This window comes from Anas platyrhynchos, chromosome 3 (assembly GCF_047663525.1).
Source record: "Anas platyrhynchos isolate ZD024472 breed Pekin duck chromosome 3, IASCAAS_PekinDuck_T2T, whole genome shotgun sequence".
Classification (NCBI taxonomy): Eukaryota; Metazoa; Chordata; class Aves; order Anseriformes; family Anatidae; genus Anas; species Anas platyrhynchos.
The window spans coordinates 45,428,102-45,447,195 of NC_092589.1; the positions used below are offsets into that span (position 1 = coordinate 45,428,102).

At 51.4% G+C, this 19,094-nt stretch overlaps 2 protein-coding genes across 7 annotated transcripts in view; one reads left to right on the forward strand and one right to left on the reverse strand.

Annotated features, from left to right (window-relative positions):
* FAM120B (family with sequence similarity 120 member B) overlaps positions 1-8,891 on the reverse strand; it is a 60,646-nt gene extending 51,755 nt beyond the window's left edge. The window contains exons 1-2 of one of the 5 annotated variants that reach the window (XM_027454204.3): positions 2,666-2,802; positions 1,323-1,606 (exon numbers count right to left, since the gene is read on the reverse strand). The gene's annotated coding sequence lies outside the window, so the exon portion shown is untranslated. Of the gene's footprint in view, positions 1-1,322; positions 1,607-2,111; positions 2,425-2,665; positions 2,803-8,755 lie in introns of those variants that run through there. The other 4 variants (XM_072035800.1, XM_072035799.1, XM_005020205.6 and 1 more) reach the window with 4 other exon arrangements.
* DLL1 (delta like canonical Notch ligand 1) lies at positions 4,964-17,530 on the forward strand. 2 transcript variants are annotated; one of them, XM_038176672.2, is made up of 12 exons: positions 4,964-4,979; positions 9,558-9,864; positions 10,031-10,342; positions 10,476-10,536; positions 10,700-10,957; positions 13,349-13,409; positions 13,902-14,032; positions 14,193-14,362; positions 14,501-14,717; positions 15,443-16,235; positions 16,348-16,465; positions 16,848-17,530. In XM_038176672.2, exons 2-12 carry the CDS (start codon positions 9,805-9,807, stop codon positions 16,851-16,853), a joined length of 2,187 nt encoding a protein of 728 aa, XP_038032600.1. In that variant the 5' UTR covers positions 4,964-4,979; positions 9,558-9,804; the 3' UTR covers positions 16,854-17,530. The 2 variants fall into 2 exon arrangements, with proteins under 2 accessions (XP_038032600.1, XP_027310004.1); XM_027454203.3 differs by lacking the exon at positions 4,964-4,979 and having other exon boundaries at positions 9,316-9,864.
* Positions 17,531-19,094: the final 1,564 nt, after the last annotated feature.

Below are 19,094 nucleotides of genomic sequence, written 5' to 3' on the forward strand. Positions count from 1 at the left end.
ACATTTTCATCTGTGTGACTTGAAACATTTCAGATGAAGTGTTAAAAAGTATACATTGCTAGAAAAACAAATACAGATGTAATTTAAAGCTTTATATCATCTCAGCTGACAATGTGCAACACAGGAATTAATGGCTTGCTTTTCACACTAAAAGTGTATGAACATCTTGTATTTAGATGAAAAAATACTGTTCTGAGTAATTTTGGAATCTGGTCTTGTACCTTGAGTGTTCAAATCACTCAGCTGCCGTTACAGTTTACAGGCAGCACTCCATCAGTGTGGTACCACTTGCATGCAATACCGACTTACCCAACATTATTGGCACTGTCAGTTTGCTCTGAATCAGAAACTGAATTCACTTTACCATGGCATTTGAAGACATAGTTACATTTCAAGACATGTTTAAAGAATTACAGGCTTACCTATACTTGATAAATCTACAAATTTGACTATCATTAATAGTGAAGTTACTTTATTAGGTGGGATTTCTAACATGCACAGCAATTTTGAACAAATCTATTTTAAAAGACATACATGCCAACCTTAGATAGAAAATAAAAAATTAAAAATCAAATGTCTATTTTTTGTTTACGAACACCAAAAAATTGAAGCATAGCCTCCAAATTCTGTGGCAGAACTTTATTTGGCATCCTGAATGAACCATGAACCAATATATGTGTTCCACAAAAAGAGAGTCATGGGATAAAATTAAAACCATAGATGACCTCTGTTTTTGTTTCTAGAAATCTCAATGCAAATTAGTTTGGCAAAGCTTTGACATTAGATGTGCTCTTTCCTCTATGACAACACCAATTTCCATTACCACACCACCATTTCAAAGGACCTTCCAATGAAAACTGGAAGTGGCAACGCTGACTTTCTCATCACACTTTGTTTTGATCTTTATTCTCAGAAAATCTGTTTTGCTTTTATTTTTACTTTATTTGAAAGTCAAATCCTTTCTCAGTTACACAGTGAAGACACTCATGTTTTAATTAATCAGGTACATTTTTTTGTTGTTGTTTCTCACACTGCTGGTTTCTGACATTTCAGTTACAGACTGTCCCAGGGGTGTTACAATAAACATGCTTCTGATATATACAAAAAAAAGTTGAATTCAAACAAATACTGCGAATTGACAACTTTTAAAGTTATTTCAGTTCTTCTTCCTTGGAGTTTTAAATATTTAATACCCTTCAGATACAGTTTCTGAATACCATCCTCTTTAATGCAATATGAAATACATGAATTTACATACAATGTAAGGCACAGGTACGCAAGGTAGGGTATTGTGTTCTCAAAAACATTACTTCCAGTGATACCTGGGTGCCTTTAACACTCCAGCCATTTGCTTTTCCAGGACAGCTCCACCTCTGATTGCAAACAGTTTGAGCGCTGGCAGGTTACCTATCACTTTCCATGGAGATCTAGCAGTGAGTGTGAAGATCTTCACCTTTCAGGCTCTAACGTGTGCTCTCAGACTAAATGATAGGAGTTCACTACACGGATGCAGTGCAGTCATTGCAGGTCTTACTGCTGCAGAAACGTGCTGTGCCCAAGCGTTACTTATAATTCAGTACAGATTCTGGCCTTAGTGGCTGCACACCTAGAGCAAGAAGTGAGGTAGAACAACTTACTAGCTGTACCATGTTATATTAAGTTCAAAGCGTAATTTCCTTTCACCTTCAGACTCTTATATCTGAAGCATTCCTCTTGCCTAACAGTTTATGCAAGTCTGTGACACTGACATTATCAGAAAAATCTCCAGGACCAGTACCAGCTTGGCCTAATCAACAGAAAGTTAACAGCCAAGCACGTAGGCAAGACTCACGGGTGGTGTTACCATTTTATCATTATCACAAACATCTGCAGAAAACATAATATTAATAAAAAGATTGTACATTCTTTCACCCATCCAGTTTTTCTGTTTTTCATCCAGGAGCCTGAATGTAATAGGAAACCCTCTTCATATATATTCTGATACTGTGGTGGGTTTCACCACAGTATCAGAAAACATAACAAGATCTACTGCCTTGAGCAGAAGGTCAATAATGGTAGAAGAGGGACTGAAGTGCTGGATGTTGGAACATCGTTTCGTAAGAGTGGCAAACCTGTGAGCTTTGTGCAACAGACGAACTGTTTAAAGCCGGATACTTATTTTTTTGTGAAACTGAGACCTCAGGTTTGCACGGGATCTCAGCTGCAAGGCTAAAAAAACGTTCTTTATTCTCAGAAAATGCAATCTGCAGGAAGAAAAAAAAAAAAAAAGGAAAGAAAATCCTCCCCCACCCCAGTAATCAGGGGTGTCTTCCTTCCTTCCGATGTTTACACAAGCACCAGGATCCAGGGGACACCCCAGGAACTTTCTGCAGGCCGAACACCGCTGACTTTATGTCGCCAGCACCCCCCCACCACCACCACAGGGATTTTATCGTCCCCTCAGCGATTTTATCGTCCCCCCACGAGGCGCAGCGCTGCTGCCGCCACCCCCAGCCGCCCTCGCAGAACACCCTGGGGCCGAGGAGGGACAAGGGGCAAGGTCCCCCCGCTCCCTTCCCGGCCGCAAGGGGCCGAGCCCCCCCCGGGGCCATGCTGCGAGCGGGGCTCCCCCACAGCCCCCCCCGCCCACCCGCTTCGGCCATTAAACGGCACCCCCGGCACTGACCCGAGCCTGCGCTTCCGCTTCCCCGCGGGCGGGGCTGCGCATGCGCGCAGCGGCCGGGCCGGGCCGCGCTGAGGGGCCGCGGGCAGCGCAATGGCGGCCGGGGGGGGTGGTGTGGGGGAACGGGGCCGCCCGCGGCTCGGTGCCCCCCGGCATCGTGCGGGCACCGTGGGGCTCAGGGGCTCGGTGTGGGCCGGAACGAACCCGGGCAGAACCAGGGAGGGGGATGTGAGAGAGGCACGCGCAGTGAAGCAGTTTAAAAAATAATAATAATAAAAAAAAAGTCAGCAAAACACCCGCTGAGGCGGTTTGAAAATTAAAAAGTGCCAACAAAACACCCCTTGAAGCAGTTTAAAAAACAAAAACCACGAACAAAACTACAACAAAAAACACAGAACCCCAAGCCACATGTCCAAGGTTTATGTCACCTTTTGGCCGCGCAACCTATTGACTGACACATCGGGGGGAAAAACAGTGGGATTTGGTCAACAAAGCGGCCCCTGGGACCTCGAGGGCAAAATCTGAGGGTTTTGAGGGCAAAACTGGGGGCCAGATTGGGTCTCCTGGGCTTTGTGGTGAGCGGGGAGCCCTGCGGCAGGCCCACCTCCGCCCTGCAGGCAACAGGTGGGGGCCTGGATAACTCCACATGTTTTCAGGGGGGAAGGAGGGGGCCGGGGAGCCGATGGAGGGCTGAGATCAGATGTTGCTGCCGGTGAAAAATTAAACAGAGCGGTGCTCTGGGGAGCACAGATTAATATATTTGGTGACTCCGCGCGCACAAAGCCTCGCCATTGTGGCCGTATCTGAATGCCTGTGAATAGGACGGAGCATATGTGGCCTGTCACCGCAGGTGCCCACATCTGTTCGTCTCCGGGCAGATGCTCTCAGAAAAGGGGAGAGCATTTCCAAAAGCACGGGCCCGCCCCATCCATACCCATCCTCTGCCTCGTAATCACCTTCTGCGGAGCAGTTTCAGCCCCCCTCCCCGCGTGTACGAAGCCGCAGAGAGATGCGGAAAGAAATGGAAACAACGCAAATTGGAAGTGGCTCGGAAAGCCCTGAAAACATACGACCAGACTGCTGCCACCCCCCAAAGTTTATTAGCAGCAGGTTTTGCGCTGCAGCCAGCACACAATACACAAGATGTGCGCACCATGCGAGGGGGGTTGCGGGCCACAGGGGAGCAGAAAACCCCTTCATGCATGAAACGCGGTACAGTACAGCGGCACGCTGTGCTGACTGTCACAGGCAAGGAGTGGTCTGCTCCTTGCAGTAGCAGTTTGCACATACTCTTTGGAGTTCTGGCTTAAGATGATGATAAATAAAGCCAGGGGAAAAGGAAGAGGGGGGTTCCCCATGAGAAATGCTGAACGCGGTAAATATTGCTACCAAGGTTGGTAGCAGAGGGGAATATTTCCAGCCATCCCATGAAATCTCATTGCCAGAGTGCAACACATTTTTCTGAGAAGTGCTATAACTCTTTTTTTTTTTTTTTTCCCCGGTGTGCATGATTTGAGCCAGCTCATGGCCTGTCCCCCCTGCTCCAGGACACTGACACTGATGCATGCCAGGCCACGGCTCCGCAGGGGGCCTACACTGGCCTTGCCTGATGGGGCAGGTGGTGTGCTTGGGATCGCAGGGTGTTTTGGGTTGGTTGGTGGTCAGCACAGGAACTGTGGTTTCTAGGATGTTTAAGGTCGCAAGCCTGGGGTTAAAAGGGGCAAACTTCTGTAGCAGTAGGGCTGAGCTGCACCCAAGCAGGGCACGGAAGATGCGGTAATTTAAGTACCACACCTCTTCTGCTGATGAGGTAAAGAAACAGGGTGGAAGGTTTGGGCTGTTTCAACAGATTGGAGGTCAAGGGAGTGAGCGGACCTTCATCCAGCCTAGGGACAGCCAGGGGAAGGCGCCTTCCCTGGTTGGGGTGAGCCCAAGGGCCTGGAGGATGGCAGGGGGCAAGGAGTGGGGGAGCCTCTCCCACGGCCAGCCTGCAGCAGGGATGTGCAGCCCACCGCAACCCTTCCCCTTTTGGGAGCGTGCTCGCACACACACGAGTGGCCAATTTTATCCCTCGCAGTTTCCCACAAGCAAAATCGCGTCGGAAACGAGCCAGGGAGAAAACCCAAACAAACAAGTAGCGCAGGGGAGCGGGGGCGGCAGGGGGGGGGAAGGGGGGGCTCGCTTTCTCCTCGTGTGCCATCAGAAAAACACATATAGGGGCCACTTTGGGATTTGCCCGGGGAAGGGTTGGAGAGCAGCTGGCTGCGGTAATCTCATCGGGAGACAAAGGAATGCCCCGCCGGTCCTAGGATCACAGGTAAACACACAGCCATTGTCATGAAAATGAGGGGCTAGGATAGGGCTGGAGCAGATGATTTGCGATTTGAAAATAGGGGGCTGGGGGGGGGGGGGGGGGGGGAAGGGAGGGAAGGCCCGGAGCTGCTTATCTATCATCTGGCCTCTCTGTGTGCCAGCTGAGCCACGCGACTGCCCTTTCTTATTCTAATCAGCACATGCCTTTGCAACTTTGGGCTAACCTACATGCGCAACTTGGTAATCCCCCTCCCCGCACACGGCAAGCGCGGCCCGGCGCCCCCGGGGGACCGCGGGCGGGGGTCGGGGACCGGGGGCGGGGGGCTCGGCGCCCCTGGGGAGGGGGTGAGGGGGGGGGGGTAGGGGGGACACGGGCAGCACGGCGGGCACCGCGCCGAGCCCCGGCCGCCGGGGACGCGGCTCCCGCTTCCCCCGCCGGCCCCGGGGACACCTGACGGGGGGCTGCGGCGGAGGGGCTCCCGCATGCCTGCGGAGGGGCTAGGGGGCTAATTAAAATATTATGCACACTCGGCTACACATAGCTCCACACGTAACGGCGGCGCACCGTTCGCCATATGCCCGCAGCCCCCCGGCCCGGGCGAGGGAGGCTCGCAGGGCGGTGAATTCAGCGCCTCGCCCTCATTAGCAGCCCCCCCGCCACCCCTCTACCCCCCCTTTTGGAAGTGACTTTTCCCATAATCTGGCTTGTTTGGAAATAGCGGCCGATGGGATGCTCTCGGCTTGCAAAGCCTCGCCGGGGAGCGGGGGCATCGAGCGGGACCCCCGGGGTGGGAGCCGCTCCCCGAGGGCAGAGCCGGGCCAAACCGAGCTGGGCCAAACCGAGCCGGGTCAAACCGAGCCGGGCCGGGCCAAACCGAGCCGGTGGAGGCGGGCAGCATCGCGGGGGGAGCGCGGTGCGGAGACACGCGGTTGGGAGCGAAAAAGCGCCATTTGGTTAGGAGCAGATGGCTGGCTAGGGGGCTGATCGCGTCTAAAGGCGTGTCATCCCCCTTCAGCGAGAATCCCTAAGGGCTCCCCTTGTCTTCAAAATCAATGAAAATTAAAGTGCAGAGAATGGATGAATAGTTAGACCTCGAGTCCCTCCTTTGTTCGCCTCAGCTACTGGTGGGCAGGAGTTAAACTACAACAGCCTCCTATAGAAACACTTAAGTTAAACAGTCTCCCCGTTAGCCCAGCATCTGAAAGAGAGAGGGAGAGGGGGGAAAAAAGCAGAAAAAGGAGCTTTCTGCTTGATTTCCCCAATACAGAATCGCGTGGCATAAATTAAGCCGGAGAAGAATGAGCGCCGTGGGCAGGATCCTGCCGGCTCTCACGGCGCCTTTCAGTCACGCTCAGCAGCGGTAATCGAGAAATCTGTGCCACGTCAATTTAACAAATACCCGGTACCGAAGGGGGGTTGTTAAGGATTTGGGGGCAAGGCTTTTTTTTTTTTTTTCGGGGCTTTTTTTTTTTTTTTCGCTAGGTTAAAGCCCTCGCGCGTGTAACTTTTTATTTCCACTTTTTTAAGCAAGGGGATGCTACTGGACCAACTTTCTACCTCTCGTTGATCCCTGGTGATACACCACGTCTCACCGACGTGTCACCTCCAAATTTCAAGAGATATTCCCCCCCCCCCCAATCCACTTGCTTAGTGGGCCGATCATTTTTTTTTTTTTTTTTCCCTCCCCACTCCCCACTCTCTCCCTTTCCTGGGGATAACCCTGCAGCCAAGTTCGCGAAGCAGCGGCAAAGCCACTCGAAAAGATGTTGTCGCTAGGTGGCAAAAGTAATTTACGGTTCGTGCCGCCGGGGCTGCCGGGTGCGCGGCGCCCGCCCGCTGCCCGCTGCCCCCTGCCCGCTTCGGGGGTGGCTTTCCCCGTTTCGCCCCCGGTCCCCGGGCGAGAGCATCCTCGCTTCTGCCTGCCCAGAGCCTCGGCACGGCGCTGCCCGGCCGCGGGTGCGGGGGAAAAGCAAACATTCCTGCACATTTCAGCTTTCTCTGGAGGGTCGGGGGCAGGGAGGGGGGCGAAGAGCCTTCTCCTCCTCTACCTGTGTACAGAGCGCTCCGTGGGCCCCGACTGGGTTTAAGGGAGGTAGAGGGGTTGGCTGCTTGATAAAGTACCTGCCTAGGTTTGGGGTGGGTGCCGCAAACACCCCGCAGATGAATGTGGGCAGCCGCAGTCCTGGAGCAGTCGAGAAGAGCTGGGCTGAATGAACTCATTAGTGATTTTCTTTTAATTGGTATTACCCAGTGCTTTTACTTTAAGAAGTCTTTAAGATTTTTTTTTTTTCCTAGCGCATTGTAAGATAATTTGTGATCAAGACATCTGCTTCAATGAAAGTCACATTTTGCCATGCAAATGCACGTTTCAACCCAATAAAGTCGCCATAATAAGGCTTTTAGCACGGCATACCTACAGTGAGGTTATTGTAGCCAAATCCTCTCCTTTCGCACACAAGCTTAATCTGTGCTGAAATGATCTGTTACAATTAAAATGACATTTACAGAGACAGTTACACCTTGCATCCTAATGAATCCGCCTGCGCCTACCGAAGGTGTTTAACAGAGGGCCCCAACAAAGTGGAAAACCCCGCTTCGAGTGACATGCCAGAGTCGCCCTCAAACTTTTATCCCCCGCTCCCATCCGTCATTAAGAAGCTGCTCAAAGGGTAATCATCCCTGCTCCTCTTTCACCGCCCCAGTAAACTCCTTTTCGATGTTTTTAAGGTCAAAACAAAAGTTCTAGTGTCTGATGGATATGTAAAAAAATAATAAGGTGACGGTTGGTGTGTAAAGTCTTTTTTTTTTTTTTTTTTTTTTTTTTTTTTTTTACGGAGGGGGGAAGTGCTGGAAGGGATTTCTTTAAAAAATGTGCGGACATTGTTGTAGAGGCAGTAGCGTGCGCCGAGGGGAGCTCTTTCTCTCCCTCGCATTGTGCAGGGAGCAGGTGCTGTCTACATTACCATACAGCTGAGAGCACAAAGAGCTAACTGATTCAGCCCTCACACAATAACAAACGGCCTTAATGACAGCCACGCGAACGACACACACCAAACTCACTTTTTACTAAGCTGAAGCAGGAAAAAAAAAAAAAAAAAAAAAAAGAGAGAGAGAGAGAGAGAGAGGGAGAGAGGTTGCTGGTGATGATGATAATAATCATACAGGGGTGTAGGACCCGGCAGGAGCGGGGAGCTCTTTCCGCCAGCGGTGGTCGTGGGGACGGGACCCGCAGCGCCCCGCTCCCGGGACCCCCCCGGGGGCGGCGGGCAGCCGGTTCCCCCGCGCTCCTCGGCTCCCCCGAGCCTCTCGGCTCCTCCGAGCCCCCCGGACCCCTGAAGCCCCCCGGACCCTCCGAGCTCCCCGTGCCCGTGCGGGCGGGACGGGTGCTGCGAGCGGAGCCCGGGGCAGGGCGAGCCGGGGCTGGGTGGCTGGGTTCGCTCGCATCCCCCCCCCCCCCGCTCCCAATTATCCCGCTTATACCGGGGGCAATGCGGTGTGAGTTTAAAGGGATCGGATTTCCCTCGCTGCCGCCCGCCTCCCCCGTTCCCTTTAAAGCCCCTCGGAAGGGGGCACGGTCGCCGGGCGACTTTCGGGGGGCACGGCGGCGCTGCCCGCGGCCCCGGGGGCTCGTTCTCCCGGTGCGGAGGGGGTGCTGCCCTCTGCCCGGAGCAGGAGGGGGATTCTCGCGGTTACCAAATTTGCAGGAATGTAAATGAGCACGTTTTGTGAGCGCGGAGGGGAGAGGGGGAGGAGGGTTGCACATTTTACAGCTCACTGACCATTTGGCGATCCATTGAGAGGAGGGTTTGGAAAAGTGGCTCCTTTGTGACAGCTCTAGCCAGATTGGGGGGCTGCTCATTTGCATCTCATTAGGCATGCAGGCGGCCGGCGGGATATAAGGGAGGCAGGCGCCCAAGGAGAGGCAGATCCTTAGCGCTTCACCCTCGGAGAGAGCCGCCGAGCCGCGGCGCAGAGCAGGCACCCCCTGCCCCCCCGCAGGAGCACCCCCGGACACTGCTGCTGCTGCCGCCGCCGCCGTCGAGACACGAGCTTGGTGTAGTTGGCCGGGATTCCTCTAAAACACAAAAGGAAGCCCACGACGACGAACGAGAGCTTCGCTTCTTTCGCAAAAAAAAAAAAAAAAAAAAAGAATAATAATAATAAAAAAAAAAAAAGAAAGGGGGGGGATCAAGGCTCCGACGTGACCCGCCAGCCGCCGCTCGCCGCCTCCCAGCCCCGACGTGCGCAGGGCGAGCGCAGCCGCGCAGAGCCGGAGCCGCTCCCGCACCGCGCCGCACCGGGAACTACCGCGCTGCCGCCTCGGCAGGGATTTCCACAGCGCCGACTCTTTTTTTTTTTTTTTTTTTTTTTTGTTTTTAAATCTTCCTCGGCAAGCCTTTTCTCTGCCTCAGTTGGGAATTAAGTTGCTTTTCATTTATTTTTATTTTTATTTTTATTTTTTTTTTTCCTGGCGAAAAGGAGGAGCACCGTGGATTGGGAAAGAAAGAGAGTTTAGCAGATCAATCGTAAACTTTTTTTTTTTTTCCCTTATTTTTTTTTTCTATTTTTGCCATCCGAAAGAGCTGTCAGTCGGCGACAGGCTACACCCAGAGGTGTCAGCAGAGGGAGAAAAAAAAAAAAAGTCCGAGCCGCTCCTGAAAGAAGGAGACCGTGACAGTAACTCTTCCAGCTCCGCTGGGGCGAGCGGCTTTGGCCGCTTCGTGATTATTTTTCTTTGATTTCCCCCGAGAGACACTTTCCCCTTTCCCCCCCCCCGCAGACAAGACAAGGGGGAGGAACGCGAGGGCACCAGAGCTGCCCCTCCACCATGGGAGGCCGGTTCCTGCTGGCGCTCGCCCTCCTCTCGGTGCTGCTCTGCCGCCGCCAGGTACGTGAGGGGGGACGGGGGGACGGGGTACGGGGACCCGGACGCCCCCTCGGGGGGTCCCTACGGCGGCCGGGGGCGGGGGGAGGCAGCGGGCAGGGGGCAGCCGTCGGTGCACGGAGCCGCTCCGGGGACTGACGGTCCCTGTCCCCGTCCCCGTCCCCGCCAGGTGTCCGGCTCCGGGGTGTTCGAGCTGAAGCTGCAGGAGTTCGTCAACAAGAAGGGGCTCCTCAGCAACCGCAACTGCTGCCGGGGGGGCGGCCCCGGCGGCGCCGGGCTGCAGCAGTGCGACTGCAAGACCTTCTTCCGCGTCTGCCTCAAGCACTACCAGGCCAGCGTGTCTCCCGAGCCGCCCTGCACCTACGGCAGCGCCATCACCCCCGTGCTCGGCGCCAACTCTTTCAGCGTCCCCGACGGGGCGGGCGGCGCCGACCCCGCCTTCAGCAACCCCATCCGCTTCCCCTTCGGCTTCACCTGGCCCGTAAGTGAGGGGAGGCGAAGGGGGGGTGGCAGGGAGGGCGACCCCGGGGTGGGGGCTGGCGGTGCTGCCCACCCACGGCACCGGCTGTGCTCACGCCGCCGCGGCGGGTTGTCTCTGCTCCTTGTCTCCGCAGGGCACCTTCTCGCTCATCATCGAGGCTCTCCACACGGACTCGCCCGACGACCTCACCACAGGTACCTTGTCCCCCACGGACCCTTCCCCAGGGCCACCCCCTCGCCAGGAAGGCACGCAGCCCCCCTCGCCCCATCTCCGCGGTCCCCATCCCACCAGACACCCTCTATGAGCATCCCCCTGCCCGCTGTGGGCACCCTGATCACGCTTCTCCTCTCCCCACAGAAAACCCCGAGCGCCTCATCAGCCGCCTGGCCACCCAGAGGCACTTGGCGGTGGGCGAGGAGTGGTCCCAGGACCTGCACAGCAGCGGCCGCACCGACCTCAAGTACTCGTATCGCTTCGTCTGCGACGAGCACTACTACGGGGAAGGCTGCTCCGTCTTCTGCCGCCCCCGGGACGATGCCTTCGGTCACTTCACTTGCGGAGAGCGTGGCGAGAAAGTCTGCAACCCGGGCTGGAAGGGCCAGTACTGCACTGAGCGTGAGTGTCCACCTTCGTGTCTCCCCGTGAGCTCTCTGGGAGGTGTTTCCCTGACATCAGGCCCCATGGGAGAGGGGGAACCGGGCTGGAGTGCATGGAGGGCTGGTGCTGTGTGCAGGCTTTACTGGTGTGGGGGACAGGGGGTCCTCAGGCTTACCACAGAAAGTTAGCTCAGGCAGCTCCACCTCGAGCTCATAAAATGTCAGTGCCAACACCACACTCTTGCTCATTCACTGTAGTTGTCAAATCTGGTGGCAGAATGCTCAGCAGTTGCTTGAAGATGTGTTTAAATGCATCAGGAGTCCCTTTTACACCTAGCCACCCCTTCAACCTCGGTACACTGATACCATCATTATGGGGTACGGGGCTCCAGGAAAGGAAGCTAGGCCTCGGCAACATCTGTGTGGAAGGCCTAAAGGTAGGCTTGTAGCTGTCTGCTGTCTTGCCACCTTGCACTGAAAAAAGTAGTGGGAGAGCAGAGAGATGCCCTGTGGCCTGTAGGATTTCTCATTTGGTGTACTCACACGCTGACAGAGCCACTGACAGAGGCTTTTCACCTGGAGCCACAGGTCAGCTTCCTCCCCATCGCTCTCCTGTGACATTGCCATGTTCATTGCTACTGACAGAACAGGACAAGGGACACGAGTTTTAAAGTGAGCCTGATCCTGAAACTGTTCAGGAATGCAGTGTACTGATACAGCAGGAAAAGCTGGGCTAGTGAGTAGATGACAGAGAGGACAGATAGCCAGAGATGTCAGGTACCACCGGTTTTTATGAGGTTACCCCCCTTCGCAGACACATAGCAGCATACAGGCAAACATACAGACACAGAGCTCCTGCTGCGGTGTGTGATGGCATTCTCTGTTTGTGTGCACACATATGTCTGAAGTACACTGGCAGATGATGCACTGAGTGCTCCCCTGCAGCCATCAGAGGGCCAGGTGGGCTGAGAGAAAGCAGCTATAGTCTGTAAAGCAGCCTCTCTGTTTTCTGTATTTTTTTTTTAAGCCCACCTATACTGTGGTCTCAGCTGAGCTGCTATCGAGTGATCTCAGATTGGTTATTCACACTGTCAGTGGCTGCTGAGATGCTTTTAGCAGTTCATGGCACGATGTTGCACAACAAACAGCAGGCAAAGGGGCTTGCATTTCCTTTGATAGCGTTTTAAATAGGATCTACAACCTTTCCCATGATCAAAAGTGCCTATCCCGGTTATGTCAAGGGGTGGGGAAAAAGGAAGCATTTTGATAATGAGCTCTTTTGGGGCTGTCAGCACTTTCGGATGCCTGTGCACTGCCGCTCTTCCCCCAGCAAAGCAGAACGCTGTCCATCTTTCTCGACTCGTTGTGCTGTGCGTGCTGCTCTGCTTTCCATCTCAGAAAACACAGCACAGCAGCAGCGCAAACCCGCTAGGCGCTGGAGCTGTGTTTATGTGTGCATGCGAAAAGAATGTTTTCCTGTTAGCAAGCCGAGCTCCCAGTGGCAGATTGCTTCCCGTCTACTTGCCCTCGGCTCCATTCTTTCCAACTTTGAGGCGATCCGATTATCAGCACTGATTCTTTCTCCCCTCCACCCCCCTTCCCCTCGCATGCCATTGTCTCCGGCTGGCTTTGTTGAATTAAAACTTTGCAGTGCCTGCTTAATGAGTTCCATAACCAGGCGAAGTAATGAGCAGAAGTCCCTTTTCCCCTCCCCTCATCCTCCCTCCCGCTGGCCCGCTTACCTCTTTACCATGCCCGGACCCACCCGCCCCTGCTCCGAGCGGGGCGGGGAGGGGGGGGAGGAGGGAGGAAGAACTTTAGACTTATTTATTTGAATAAGAAAAAAAGTTTTTGCAGCGAAATCACGCGCGTGCCATAGATTAGCTGTGGGCAGGGATAGGCTGCCCGGCTGCCGGCACCGGCCCCATTGGCTCCAGGGCCGGGGGTATTGTTGCAGTGGGGCAGCTGCTGGGAGAGAATAGACAATAGAGCAGCTGTCTTGCACTGGCACCCTGCACACCAGCTGTCCACTCTTATCTGCACACACACTTTCGGGGGATATTAAGAGGTGGAGCTGTGTGCATAGAATTGGAAAAAAGGACTTCTGACCCTCGCTGGGAAGGGAAGGGGGGCGAGGGGCTGCGGGGAAGGCAGCAATTGTGAGCCCTCTTTTGTCTGTGTGCAACTGTATTAAGAAGAATGCTCATCCCTGGCGATAAGTAAAGTGCCCAGCTACCAGGCGAGATCAATACTCCTGCAGGCTCCAGAGATTAACTCAGCTGCTATTAACTGCCCGGACCTAGCAAAAGGGGCTGGCTCCCCACCCACAAGGTGCTCTCAGGAGGGGACTTTGAAAAGGGAGGCGTTCGGCCCTGGAGCTTATGCCTCTCCCTTCTTGGTCTGTTTACAGCGATTTGTTTGCCTGGATGTGACGAGCAGCATGGCTTTTGCGACAAACCTGGGGAATGCAAGTAAGTTTTCCACTCCACCCCCCCCCCCCTTCTTTGTCTTTAACTTCAATGCTCTGGTGCTAAACAAGCCACCGGTCCTTCGAGGGGCAGTTTAAATGCCTTTCTTCATATTAGATGGTAATTCGAGAAATCCAGGTGATGCCAGATCAAAGTATTAATCCACAAGTCAAACATCAGTGCCATTTATATTAACCTAACAAGTTTACAGTGCTGTGTGTAAGGTTTAGCTGTTTGTTATTAGAGTAAACAAATTAACTACCTGCAACTGGGGCTCTGTCTGAGGAAGTGGAAGAAATAGCTGGGACTGATGAAAGCTGATGCTACGGTTGGACTCGGTGACTTTCTCAGATGAAGGATCACTGAAGGCTTTTAGGAAACTTGATCCTTGGCATCAGTGTGTTTGCAGAGTTTGCGATAGGGTTTCCAAATGTGAGAAGTCTAAATCTGACGAGACTTTGTTGTCAACTTTTTTTTTTTTTTTTTTTTTTTCAGATGCAGAGTGGGTTGGCAGGGGCGATATTGTGATGAGTGCATCCGATACCCAGGCTGCCTTCATGGTACCTGTCAGCAGCCGTGGCAGTGCAACTGCCAGGAAGGCTGGGGTGGCCTTTTCTGCAACCAGGGTAAGTTCTCAGTCCTTGCCTGAGGACCTGTCTTAAAATGCAGAAAGCAGGCTGCTATTTCCAGCTCATCTGTGCTAGCCTAACCTTGCAAAGGAGCAAGTATCTTGACAGATTTCTCTCTCTTTTTTTTTTTTCTTTTTTTTTTTCCAATGTTTTACAGACCTGAACTACTGCACCCACCACAAGCCATGCAAGAATGGTGCCACATGCACGAACACTGGTCAGGGGAGCTACACTTGTTCTTGCCGGCCTGGGTACACAGGCTCCAACTGCGAGATTGAAATCAATGAATGTGATGCCAACCCTTGCAAGAACGGTGGAAGCTGCACTGTAAGTCTCAGTCACTTGTGCTCTATGAAACCCCAAGGGGCGAGTTAATGTCAGTTCTACTGATTTTCAGAATCCATTTCTGGATCTCACAGCAACTTCAGGTAAATATTTTGAACATTTCTCATGTCTTTCCCCCAGGATCTCGAGAACAGCTATTCTTGTACCTGCCCACCGGGCTTCTATGGTAAAAACTGCGAGCTGAGTGCCATGACCTGTGCTGATGGACCATGCTTCAATGGTGGGCGATGCACCGACAACCCCGACGGGGGATACAGCTGCCGCTGCCCACTGGGTTATTCTGGGTTCAACTGTGAAAAGAAAATTGATTACTGCAGTTCCAGCCCTTGTGCTAATGGTAAGGCCAAATATAATACAGTGACCTTCTGAAAAGAGATCATCCAGTTGCTTTGGCTACTGGTCTGGAGTGAATAATAAGGCCCAGTGATAAACCACGGGCAATGTCATATCAATGGTTGACTTGGTGGAGGAAGTGTGCTTAAAAGTAATGGTGTGGCATGGGTCACTGCTACAGATAATGTTTTCTTAAGGGGTCACTGTGGTGGGGTAACTTTGCCTGAAGCTTCATGCATTAAACTGTGGAGGATTATACTTCTAAATGATGTATAGCACTCTCTGGCATCTATGGATACGAAATGCCATATTAATACTAAGTATTATTATTACTTATAATCCAGCAATAGTAATCTTCTTGCTTTGACTAATGTAGTGAAGATTTTCTTTAATGCAGTCCTCCTTATTCAGTGCCACTTTACCTCTGTAATGTGAGATTGTGGTGTGAACCTGATCTGGACTAGCTTCATTGTCCCAGCTAAGTGAAATGTCAAAAAGGGAATAGAATGGTGAATAAAAAATAGATCCTATTAAGTAATACCTTCCTTTAAAAAAAAACACATACTTTTATGGTGGCTCAGACTTGGCAAAGATTGGGCTAACCTCTCAAAAGGGAAGTTTTTCTCAGCTGTGGTTTGTCACGATGACCCTGAGAGCAGCACTCAGGGCACACTTCAGGGAGGGTGTGACTGCAGCCCTCTCAGCCTTCGTGCCCTTAATGCCTTGCAGGAGCCCAGTGCGTTGATCTGGGGAACTCGTACATTTGCCAGTGCCAGGCTGGCTTCACTGGGAGACACTGTGATGACAACGTGGACGACTGCGCCTCCTTCCCCTGCGTCAACGGAGGGACCTGCCAGGATGGGGTCAATGACTATTCCTGCACCTGCCCCCCCGGATACAATGGGAAGAACTGCAGCACCCCAGTGAGCAGATGTGAGCACAACCCCTGCCACAACGGGGCCACCTGCCACGAGAGAAGCAACCGCTACGTGTGTGAGTGTGCTCGGGGCTACGGCGGGCTCAACTGCCAGTTCTTGCTCCCCGAGCCGCCTCAGGGACCGGTGATCGTTGACTTCACTGAGAAGTACACGGAGGGCCAGAACGGCCAGTTCCCCTGGATCGCGGTGTGTGCCGGGATTATTCTGGTCCTCATGCTGCTGCTGGGGTGCGCCGCCGTGGTTGTCTGTGTCAGGCTTAAGGTGCAGAAGAGGCACCACCAGCCGGACGCCTGCAGGAGCGAAACAGAGACCATGAACAACCTGGCGAACTGCCAGCGTGAGAAGGACATTTCCATAAGTGTCATTGGTGCCACTCAGATTAAAAACACAAATAAGAAAGTAGACTTTCACAGTGATAACTCTGATAAAAATGGCTACAAAGTTAGATACCCATCCGTGGATTACAATTTGGTGCATGAACTCAAGAATGAGGACTCTGTTAAAGAGGAGCATGGCAAATGTGAAGCCAAGTGTGAAACGTATGATTCAGAGGCAGAGGAGAAAAGTGCAGTACAGCTAAAAAGGTATCATACATACTCGAGTGCTGGGGGTGGCTTTATTCTGAAGGGTGTGCGTGTCTTAGAGGTAGCGTTAAGCAACAGCCATCTCACCTATGTTGTCTGTCTTTGTCTTCAGTAGTGACACTTCTGAAAGAAAACGGCCAGATTCAGTATATTCCACTTCAAAGGACACAAAGTACCAGTCGGTGTACGTCATATCAGAAGAGAAAGATGAGTGCATCATAGCAACTGAGGTTAGTATCCCACCTGGCAGTCAAGACAATACTTGGTGCACAATCTCCTTCCAATGCATATCAGGGCAGCCAAGCTGTTCTCCGTGCAGCCACAGTGATTTGAACCTGTTGAAATCTGGCCGCCTTGAGTTTATAGTACTGCAGATGTTGCAAAAACTTGCTCTGGATTAAGATAAGCCCCATGGGTGTTAGAGGACAGTGACTTTTTCAGGCAAGGGGACAGCTATAGTGTGGTTGTGGTCTACTGACTCATCCCTTCGTATCCTTCATGCAGAGCCTGTTCTTGCTTGGCATGAAGGTGAAGTCTTGAACCTCTGTAGCCTTACTGTCCTCTTCTTACTGTTTATTAACCTCTTCTGGTCTCTGTGTTTTCTCCCAACAGGTGTAAAACAGACATGATATGGCAAAGATGTTGTTCAGAACAATTTCAAAGGAGACGTGCCCCAATGAATGCTGCTGAAAGAGGAATGGGAGATAGATTCCTTCACTGACTGCTGCTGAGAAACTAAATTCAGGCTTGAGCTGGTTCTCTACTGAAGTTAGCAAAGTGACTGCAAAATAAAGAAACAAGATGGACACCAGGCAAGGGTCTGTGTTCAAGGATTACTGTTGCACTGCCTTTTATGAATTTTATCATTGCACTATGGTCAGTTGCTTTTCTATATATATTTAAATGAATGGACTTAATTACTACATAAGAAGCATGCACTGCCTGAAGTGTATATTTTGGATTCTTATGAGCCAGTCTTTTCTTGAATTAGAGACACAAACACTGCCTTTATTGTCTTTTTTGATACTAAAATGTGTTTTTACTAGGTGAGAAAAAGTGTGTTATTTTTTTGAATCTGTAAAAATATTTTCATGATAATTGTAAAGCTTGAGTATTTTGTGATGTCCATTTTTTTATAATTTAAATTTTTTGGTAAATATGTACAAAGGCACTTCGGGTCTATGTGACTATATTTTTTTGTATATAAATGTATTTATGGAATATTGTGCAAATGTTATTTGAGTTTTTTTTACTGTTTTGTTAATGAAGAAATTCATTTTTAAAATATTTTTCCAAAATAAATATTATTAATGATAACAGAAGTCCTATGTTTATTTCATAACTGATGATGAACTGGACTGAACCTTGTGACAGATACCTGACAGGTTTCTGAGGACTCTTGGGGAGATGGGGCAGGACCGATACCTATCACAAAGCGTGGGGAACAACTTGCTCTTTGTAGACCTCTCTTTCCCCTCCTGACTTAATGAATTGTTGACCCCATTGTCATGCTCACCCTTATCCCAAAGGCAAATGTCTGTCAAAACCTTGGGTAATGTTTGCTCAGTCCTGTTGGGTTGTGTATATATAAACACATACGGCCCCACTTCCCAAGGAAGAGCCATGCAGATGCGCTCTTTTGCAGCACAGGCATGGGGCTTGTCCTGACTCTGCTCTTCATTTCATGCAACCTCAGACACTTGTCTGGAGTCCAGGGGAGTTTGGGACACCCAGGGCATGCCCATTGAGGCCCCTGGTGCCCACCCATGGGACTTGAGCTCCCCCAGTCACACCAACCTAGGGCTGGCCCTTCCCTCCCCAGGAAAAGGGGACACTGAGTTGACTGATGGCCACAACTCTCCTGACTGTGATACCTGCCTAAAATACCAGTTGTGTCTTTAATTTCAACCCTGCCCTTGGTGCCTGCTGCCATCATACTGGGGCAGTGTGTGACCCCATCCCCTGGCTTGGCCTCAAATTCCTAGGCTGTTTAGTTTGCCCTAACTAACTCTCCTTTGGGTCGTGCTTGTTAGTTAGCAGATACCCTTTGGAAACATGCAGTATGCTTCCACCTCAGGAAAAAGAAGGACAATCTAGGAAATATTAATCTAGGAAATAATTTCTTCTTTGACCCATTAAAGCCAATCTCACTCCAATTGTTGTGGGCGACCTCTCATAGCTTCTGGGAGCTGATGAAAATTACTTGCTTCCATTCACTTCAGTGGAGGTGGATGTGGCTGCTATCCTAAATGAAAAGGATGGGGTAGCACATGTAATTAATCAAGCAATAATGGCAATAATGGCTGATCTATATTTAAATTATATACCCTCTCACCTTATTTTATTGTACAGGAATGTGAGAACAACTAGAACTGTACTTCTGTGTGGGGTCAGCAGATAACACACTGACTGCAGGGGCTTGTCCATCTGTAGGGTCTTCTCACTAAGCCAATCCTTAGACAAGATCTACCAACTCACTGCCCACAAAGTGACCCAACAGGGTATATATATGCTCTTCATTTATCCCAAAGGGTCTTTTTAGGGAAGGTTTTCATAAGGAGAGTGACATGAGGTACTGAAAAGCAGCCTGTGAGTGATGGTCTGGACAGCATTTTCAAGCTGGACGGTCACATAACATCCTGCCGATAATCAGCCAATAAATCAGACAGTGACCCAGGCATGACAGTGTGCATGGCAGCAGGGTGCTTGGAGCAACATAATCTCCCAGGTTGGACAAGCATGTGTGCTCAGGCAGGTTTTATTGCTGTCTCTGCTTTCCAAACCTGATCAAATCACTTAATTTCTGTTTCCTCTCCTTCCTAAGCTTTTTTAGGGCCAACTTGCCTTGTGATCTGCTGC